The sequence below is a fragment of the Mus pahari genome, chromosome 19 (genome assembly GCF_900095145.1).
Source record: "Mus pahari chromosome 19, PAHARI_EIJ_v1.1, whole genome shotgun sequence".
Classification (NCBI taxonomy): Eukaryota; Metazoa; Chordata; class Mammalia; order Rodentia; family Muridae; genus Mus; species Mus pahari.
In genome coordinates this window covers 32,163,458-32,173,034 of record NC_034608.1, presented here as the reverse complement: position 1 = coordinate 32,173,034, position 9,577 = coordinate 32,163,458, and the positions used below count along the sequence as shown (strand labels likewise).

At 44.3% G+C, this 9,577-nt stretch overlaps 1 protein-coding gene across 3 annotated transcripts in view; it reads right to left on the bottom strand.

Annotated features, from left to right (window-relative positions):
• Cfap97d2 (CFAP97 domain containing 2) overlaps nt 1–9,341 on the bottom strand; it is a 26,450-nt gene extending 17,109 nt beyond the window's left edge. For 2 of the 3 annotated variants that reach the window (XM_029532264.1, XM_029532265.1), the window contains exon 1: nt 9,180–9,283. In XM_029532264.1, the coding sequence (XP_029388124.1) occupies nt 9,180–9,269 (90 nt within the window). In that variant the 5' untranslated portion in view covers nt 9,270–9,283. Of the gene's footprint in view, nt 1–9,179 lie in introns of all 3 variants that reach the window. The other variant, XM_021219933.1, reaches the window with a different exon arrangement.
• Between the last annotated feature and the right edge of the window lie 236 nt (nt 9,342–9,577).

Genomic DNA, 9,577 nt, shown 5'->3' with positions numbered 1-9,577 from the left:
CTGCCTCTGCCTCCCGAGTGCTGGGATTAAAGGCATGCGCCACCATGCCCGGCAAACATATATTAAATACTTTATATATATATAATTTAAGTAACATACATATAGTATAATACTATATGTTATATAATTATATATTACATATATTATGTATTTATCATTTTATATATAATTTATATTTATATTTATATACTTTATATAAATAGATAATACACTTATTTATTTATATATTTAAATATATAATATATTTTATATAAATATATATAATTATATATAATATATATTAGGCTGGGAGCAGACAATCAAGTTACAGCAACATATATAAATTATATATTCTATAGGATATAGAATATATAATAATACAACATATAATATAGTAATTATACAATAATATAGTACATAATATAATAAATAGAATATATAAGTATAGCATAATTATAATATGTAATATATAATGAATTAGTATATTCTCTATTCTCTATTACCTATCTATTATCTGTGTTATGTATCTGCCTCTTGCTGCTTGCTCCCAGCCTGTGGAACGGCGAGGAGACTACTTCTGTCCGCACAGAGTCTGCAGTGTCGCCACTTTGACTGTCTTCTGATTTTCATATGCATTTGAGACTGAATCTACTGTGCCTTTGTTCTGGGTCCTGTCCGTGTTTAGCACTGTTACACGCTTAGGTCCAGAGGCCTTGTGGTGTTAGCATCTGTATCGTAGGTTAGCATCTTGGAATCATACTTTCTTTCCAGTGTTTCCTGAGTGTTTATACATGGCCTATCAGGTCTAATGATACAAAATAACTCAAGGGAAATTGCCAACTTTGTGTATTAGGCGTTTATCGCCAACAATATTGCACGCTTTATATTTGTCAGAGTCTTCTCCTGTCATCTTCTGTTGTTCTCTACACAGGTGTGGGAAGACATACACTCAGTCCCCTCTCTCTTTCCTGTCATTACAGAACCGGACTCCTGGAACTCCTTAAAGCCCCGGGTGTCTTCTTGTCGGTGGTCAGCAAGCCAGCTGGTGAGAAGGCTCCTGCCTGGCCTCAAATAGACCAGCCACTGGGGGACTGATGGTGAAATTGTAGCGAGCTAGAAGTTCTGGTCCTAGTCCTCTACCTCTCTGAGGAGAGGAGGGGTGAAGGCTAAGCTGGTCGCCAGTGCTAAGTGACTTGATCATGCACGCCTGTGAGAGCATCATTAAGGACCCAAGGGACAGTCTGGTGGCGGCTTCTAATAGATGCCATGTGGAGGCTCCTGGGGGATGGGGATTCTAATGGGAGTGTAATGCTGTCTAATTATCGCTTTAATCTATCTTTTCCACATGAAATGACGTGGGGCATTTTCTTGTTTTTGTTTTTGTTTTTTGTTTTTTTTCGAGACAGGGTGTCTTTGTATAGCCCTGGCTGTCCTGGAACTCACTCTGTAGACCAGACTGGTCTCGAACTCAGAAATCTGCCTGCCTCTGCCTCCCGAGTGCTGGGATTAAAGGCGTGTGCCACCACGCCCAGCTTGCATTTTCCTATAGCCCATATTGTCTGCATATATGATCTGGGGATGTCTGTTCAGTCTTAAGCCCAATATTTAAGTTAGACTGTTTTCTTAGTGTTGAGTTTTAAGGGTTATTTGTACATTTTGGAAAACACCAACTATCATATACATGTTTTACAAGCCTTTCTCCAGGTTTGTCTCTCCCAACATTGTTTTCCATAGTGTGGAAGCATTTTTTTTTTTTAATTTTGATGAAGCCCAGTTTGTCTGTTATTTCTTTCATGAACTACACCTTTCTTTGGTTTGTATATACAAATTATCCCTATTCCAAAGGTCATTGAATTTCCATCTTTTATCTCCTAGAAGTGTGATGGCTTTGCATTTTACATTTAGACACATGGTGAATTTTTTACTTAATACTTGTGAGAGTTGCAGGTTCTGAGTCTAGATTACTACGTCAACGACGACGACGATGACAACTACTACTACTTTGCACACGGATGTTTAGTTGACTCAGTACTACTTACTGAAGAGATTGTTTTTGTCCAATATATTGCTTTTGACTTTTTGTGAAATATTATGTGATTATAATTATCTTTGTGCTTATTTCCGGTTCCTTATTCTTTTTTTTTTTTTTTAAGATTTATTTATTTTATGTGAGTACACTGTTGCTCTCTTCACACACCAGAAGAGGACATCAGATCTCATTACAGTTGGTTGTGAGCCACCATGTGGTTGCTGGGAATTGAACTCAGGACCTCTGGATGAGCAGTCAGTGCTCATAACCTCTGAGCCATCTCTCCAGCTCCTGGTTCCTTATTCTATACCACTGATCTAGTTGACTATGCTTTGAGCAATACCATACCATTCTGATGACTATAGTTTTAAACTATGCCTAAAAGACATACATATCTCTAGTCCTCCAACTTGATTGTGATTTAATTTCCTTTTTTCCTTCCCCCTTCCTTCCTTCCTTCACCTCTCTTCACTTTCTCCTGTTGTATAATGGATTATATTAATTGTTATTTGAATAATCACCCACCTTTGCATACTGGAGATGAATCCCAGTTGGTTATGGTATATCATTTTTAAAACAATGTTGGATTCTATTTTGTAGTGTTTTGTTGAGATTTTTACATCTATCTCCATTTGTTATTGGTATATGGTTTTCTTATGACATTTTTACCCGGTTTGGGTTACTAGGTAACACTGGCCTCCTGAGAAGAATTAGGAAATCTTTCTGTTTCTAGGAAAGAGACCATAGAAAATTAGCTCAACCTTTTCCTTAAATATCTGAAAAAATTGATTAGCAAATCCATCTGGCCTCCGAGATTTCCATGAATTGTTGAGTCAATATTTTAATAGATGTAGGCCTGTTTCAGGGTCTCTGGTTTTTGTTGCATCGGGAATCAAACCCAGGACCTTGCACATGCCAGGTAAATGCTCTGCCGCTGAGCTACACCCCAGCCTGTGTCCATGCTGTCTGAACTGGGGTTGTCTCTTTTCTTTCTCACATAGTAATTTGTGTCACCTTGATTTGTTCTTCGCGAGCCTGCACAGAAACCATATATTTTAGCGACCTTTTCAGAGAATCAACTTTCAAGGGATATATCTCATTTAATTTCCTGATTTGCTCATTTCTCTATGTCGCCTAACTTTGTATTTAACTCCCCATGCCCTTGTCTTTTTGCGGCAAGGTCTCATTATGTGACCGTGGCTGGCCTGGAACTTGCTATGTAGAACAGACTGGTCTTGAACTCACGGAGACCCTCCTGCCTCTGCCACCCAAGTGCTGAGATTAAAGGAGTGTGCCACCATGCTCAGCTTGTTCCTCTTTTGTGCAAACCTATGCCCTCAGTACTGCAGGTTCCCCTTCGATGCCATTTTCATCACATCTCACACATTTTGAGAAGCCGTATTTCATTTTTACTTAGTTCAAAACATTTAAAAGTTTTCTTTGGAGGGCTGGCAAGATGGCCCAGGGGATCGAGGCACTTGTCACCAAGCCGGATGACCTATGCTCAATCCCTAGGGTCCATGATAGAGATTGAGAACCAACTCCTGCAGGCACATACAGATGTGCAGGTGTGCACACAAATACACACACACATAAAATAAATGGAAAGTATTCGTCTATATATTTCTCTTAAGATATCTTCCTTAACCCATGTGTTACTTTCAAGTAGAGGGTTTAACTTCTCATGTTTGGGAGTTTCTTCAGTTACCATCCTATTACTCTTTTCTAGCTCAATCTCACGGTGATTTGAGAACAAACATCGTATGATTTCTAACCTGTCAGGTTTACTGAGGTGTGTTTTATGGCCTGGGATGTGGTCTATATTAGTAAACATTCTAGATAAACTTGAGGAAAATGCATCTTATGTTGCTATTGGGTGGAGTCACCTATAGATTTCAATCCGACGGACTGATAGTGTTAACCAAGTTCAAATATTTCCTTACTGATTTTCTGCCTGGTTATCTATTTCTGAAGGGAGGCATTAAAATCTCCAGCAGCGATGGTAGCGTCATGTCTTTCTCCCTCTCCCCCCTTTTAAAACCAGCACATGTTGAATGGCTGTTGTTTGCACACATCCATATAACGCACGGTGATCCCTCTCAGCCTCCACCACCCTTCCGGTGCCCTCACCTTACAACTCGGAACTTTCTCTTGCAGTTCTCTCTCTGCTCCAGGTAGTGGCATGATGTGCTAGTGCCAGCTGCATACATGTTAAGGACTACTACTTTTTTGAAGGGTTAGCTGATCCCCCTTGCCCTTGCGCAAGAATTTTCAAATCCCTAGTAAGATTCTTTGTAAAGTCTGCTCTGCCTAAGATTAAAAGCCGTTGTCCTCGTTTCCCTTAATCAACGTTAACATGCTGTGTTCTTTTCCATGCGTTTATTTGTAATCTATACAACTCTATACTGAAGTGAATTTCTTCAGTCAACGAAGAAATGGTTAAATATATTTTTGATCTACTTTGATAATTTGCATTTTTAAACATTTATTTACCTATCGATGTGTGATAACGTGCAGAAGTTGGTTCTTTCCTCTCACCATGTGGGTTCCAGGAAATCAAGCTCAGGTCCTGGGCTTGGTGGCAAGAACCTTCTCCTGGTGACGCTCTCATGGGTCTCCATCTCTGTCCCTTAACTGGTGCATTTAGACCAGCAGTTCTCATCCTGGGGTCATGACCCCTTTGTCAAACTATCTTCAAAGACATTTATATCACCATTAATAACAGTAGCAAAATTATAGTTATGAAGTAGCAATGAAAATAATGTTATGGTTGGGGGGTCACCACAAGGTGAGGAACAGTATTAAGGGGTCGCAGCATTAGGAAGGTTGAGAACTGCTGATTTAGGCTATAGACATGCAAAGTGTTTGTTGTTACAATTGGATTCATTATTACATTTGCTGTGTCTATACATCAACCTAGTCCTTTGCTCCTTATTTTTTTGGTTTTATACTAGTTTTCTGCCTTTTCTCACTTTGAGATTAAAAATATGTATTTTATTTTATGTGTACAAGTGTTTTGCCTGCATGTGTGTATGCATGTTGCATGTGTATGCATATTGTATGTGCCTGAGAAGGCCAGAAGAGGGCATCAGATCCTCTAGAACTAGGGTTACAGGAGGTTGTAAATCTCCATGTGGGTCCTGGGAGCCGACCCTAAGTCCTCTCTCTGCAAGAGCAGCCAGCCGTCTTAACCACTGAACCATCTCTCTAGCCACATCAGTTAAAGAGATTTTTTAACAGTTTCCCATGCAGTTTGTCACATACACTTAAAACTATTCCATGTCCATTTTCAATTAGCATTACCAGGAATCATGAGTAGTGTTGTACTTTATAACAACTAAGTTATGTTACTTCCCTCCTGCTCCTGTATCATCGAAGTATACAGACATACATAATCCAGGCCACTGTTACTATCTGTATTTGAACCTTTTCTTATTATGTGTGTGTGTGTGTGTGTTGTGTGCACGCACACTGTCCATAGCCTGTCCGAGGACATGTGGGAGTTGGTTGTCTCCTTCCATCATTTGGTGCCAAGAATCAAATCCAGGTTTGAATTTGAGACTTGGCAGAAGGTTCCTTACCTGCTGAGCCACCTAGCCAGCCCCTGAGATCGGTTCTTTACTTTCTTGCTTTTCTGAAGTTCAACTGTGATATGCCTATGCATAGCTCGAGATTCATCCTTTATGGCATCTCCGGCTCCTTGGATCTCTGCTGTAGTGTCTGATATGAATCTGGGAGACCCTGTCCCTCACTGTTCCTTCTTATCACCTCTTCCTCTCCTCCCTCTCTTCTCCTCTTGGTACTTTAATTACTGGTGTACCACTCCTCTGTTCTTGTCCTACCTCATTAGGAAATTCAGGGTTGTTTTTCTTTTTCTTTTTCCTTGGTCCTTCGTTCTCTTTGATTTCAGTTTTGAAGGTTGCTATTAACTCTGTTCTGTGATTCATGCCTCGGGTGTAATCCTTCCCACGGTGGCATTAAGAAGTGGAGCCTTTGGCGAAGTGATTAAATCATGACAGCTCTTTCCTCATGAATGAAATCAAAGCCCTTCTAGAATAATCACCAGAAATCTGCCTGCCCTTCTTTCTCTTGTCCCACTGAGGCTGCCATGGTGGAAACACTCAGGCATCCAGAGACTTGATCTTCAACGTGTAGCCTCTTGGACAGAAAGAAACAGAAGTCTGCTGTTATAAGTTGTCTACTCTGGGGTGTCTTGTTAGAGCATAAGGAACAGATCAATACAGGCTCTGGCAATGCAGCCTCAGGTTTGCAGTTCCTCCACAGCAGGGAAAGCCCATCAGAGCAAGGGTGCCAGACAGAACAGGACGGAGAAGGAAACATTTCCAAAGGAGCAGTGAACGGAAGGATGGCTGAGCCATGGTGCTACTGGCTGAGGAGGGGCTCTGTGGTGCTGCTGGAGGCTGGAGACTGGGGGCTGGTGGCTGGTGGCTGGAGGCTGGAGGTTGGTGGCTGGCGGCTGAGGGCTGGAGGCTGGGGTACAGCTTTCTCTTTTCTCTATTTCATCAAACTGTGTTCTCAGATATTCTCAGCCTAGCACTGACTACTTGAACAGCTGAGATCTCTATTCTTCACATGAAACAGGGGTTGGTTCTGTCCAGACTGGCTGTGCCTGGGATAGAAGAGACGGCTCTCCATCCTCTGCCACTCCTCATCCTCCATCTCCCACCTGCTCATGTCTGTCTTCACCCACCAGGACCCTTGTTATCCAGACCACAGTCACACCTCATCCCAGTGCTGCTTGACTCTTTGTCAACTTGACACAAACCTAGACATATCTCAGAATAGGAACCTCAGCTGAGAACATGCCTCCATCTGATTGCCTGTAGGCAGCTCTGTAGAATGCAGCTTCATTAATGATTGATGTGGGAAGGCCCAGTCTACTGTGGGTGGGTCCACCCTTGGGCAGTGGTCTTGAGTTGTATAGGAAAGCAGCCTGAGCAAGCCATGGAGAGCAAGCCAGTCAGCAGCGCTCCTCCATGGCCTCTGCTTAAGTTCCTGCCCTGACTTCCTTGGATGATGGACGGTGATGTGGAAATGTAAGCCAAATGAACCCTTCCTTGCCCCAGTTGCTTGGACCATGGTGTTTTATCCCATTAGTAAAAACCCTGGCTATGACAGTCCCCTTCCCTCGTCTTGTGCCTATGGGTGCTTCACACCAGCTGCTAGCCTCCACTGTCTGACGTTCAGCCCTCTCCACACTCTCAGCTGGTGTGCCTTCTATGATACGCCCTCAGTGAGATCCCTCCCGACACCCCCTTTTAGCTGTTTGATCAGCTGTGTCCAAGGCGGGCTCCTTGACCTTGTGTGACTTCCCTTCCCATCTTTGTGAGACTCTTGCCTTTCCTTCTCAGACTCTCGGTGCGCCCTCTCACATGTTAGCACAGTCACCTCTGTGCAAGGCTGTGGACCCCAGGGTCCACAGGTTCTCTAAAACCCCCCAAGCGGGCTGGAGAGATGGCCCAGTGGTTAAGAGCACCGGCTACACTTCCAGAGATCCTGAGTTCAATTCTCAGGAACCACATAGTGGCTCACAACCATCTGTGATGGGATCTGATTCCCTCTTCTTGCGTGCATGAAGACAGGGCACTCATAATCATAAAATGAATAAATAAATCTTTTAAAAAAATGAATGATAAGCTCCTGGGGCATTCCAGAGACTTAGATATTTGTGCCATAACCCAATGCTTCTTCTAGACACCTCAGGGCTCCAGTCTACCGTCTTCTAGACACCTCAGGGCTCCAGTCTACAGTCTTCTAGACACCTCAGGGCTCCAGTCTACAGTCTTCTAGACACCTCAGGGCTCCAGTCTACCGTCTTCCTCCGTGAGTCTCATTTGCCCAGTCAGCCCCCTTCTTCCTCAGTGACCATCAAAAACATCTTTGTGTTACAGTATCTGCGGGGCAGAGTCACATAAGCACAGGGTGACAGCTTATCTCCTGGGGTTTGGGCCAGTTCACGGGATAAACAGAGCAAGGTTCCTACAGGGCTAGGCTGGAAGATCACTGGGAGAGACAACAGTTTGCTGCCTCTAGCCTCCTAATGAGCAGTGAGAGCTTAAGTAGTTACTCAGGTCACTAACGCCACAGCCAGCAGGCGAGACAGGTGTCCCCTGATGAACCTGGGCAACCACCACGGTGGCGCGGCCAAGAGAGCAGAAGGCCACGGTGTGCTGCTTACAGTGGGATCAGAAGAAGTTCTCTCCAGAGGTGGCCTCAGAATGAGAAGTAAGGAAGTAAGCTGAGGCCCTCTACAGAGCTTCGGAGGAGTGCTACGTGGGGGCTTCAAGGGGCTGGTGAGGTGGGGGCAGAGGCAAGCAAGGGAGGGGTGAGGCTGGAGTATCACATGAGCCCGGAAAGAGTCGACTTCTTAGGGTGTCACCTGAGACTTCAGAAGGAAACAGGGTTGAATATCTATTTGGTACCTGGGTAATCATTGGAAATTAGTGAAGGGGATCACCCTATTGCTGAAGTTTCCAGATCTAAGAACATCCTCCCTCCAGTGTTCCCAACACAGCTAAGGAAATGTGGTTAGCCTAAGGATGCTGGGCAGCTAGGCTGAACTCCATCGTGACATTCTTTATCCAGGGAGAAGTGGGCACATGCCTCTCCCCCCTCCAGGTGCAGGCAGATTATAGTTCCTTCTGGTACATGTAATGTGGCCCAGGAGTGCACATCAGGTCCTTTTATCTTAAGATGGTTTCAAGTATTTTTGGGGAAGTTGGATACATCAGGAATGCACGCTGTGTTTGGGGATGGGATGGTCTTGACTCTAAGTTTGTGGAAATCTTGTTCACTGGTGACATAATGATAAGCCCTCTTAAGAACCGTCCTTCCAGGGCTGGAGAGACCCTTAGCAAGGTCACGAGCACTGGCTACTCTTCCAGGGAATCTGGGTTTGGTTCCCAGCACCCACAACTGTCGTTGTCTTCAGTTCCAAGGGATCTAGTGCCTTCTGGCCTTCATGGGCACTAGGTATGTATGCATGTGGTACACAGACATACATGAAAGCAAAACATTCGTACACGTGAAATAAAACATTTCCTTAGTTAAAAAGACACTCTGCCATTCTGACCTTCTGAATCCACGCCTGACTTCCCTGGGCTATGCCTGGCACCCCAGGCCCAGCACAAGGCTCCAGCTGTCTCCCTACCTTTTTCCTGTGGTCCTGGTAAGTTTTCTCCCAGGCTCTCTGCAGATCCCTATTAGCCCAAGGGGTGGTCAGCCGGGGGACACTATGCATCTCAAATCACAAACTCCAGCGTCCCTTCAGAGAGGAGGAGGCGGCAGCATAGCCCCGGCAGAGCTGTTTGTGGGGTCATGTGACGGTTGCCATGGCACCCAGGGCTGAGGAGAGCCCCGTTCAGCCTGTGGAGGCTTTTGAACAAAAGATGAGGGAGCCTAAGAGACAGCTAGCTAGACTCTCCTTCCGCCCCAGCGGCTGTCTTGGGTCTTGATTAGCTCACTGCTGCTGTCTGGAGGAGAGCAACGCAGCTCCCAGCTCCGGAAGAAAACAAGCAAAAGGAGGCCAAAGACCGTCCATCTCCTTTG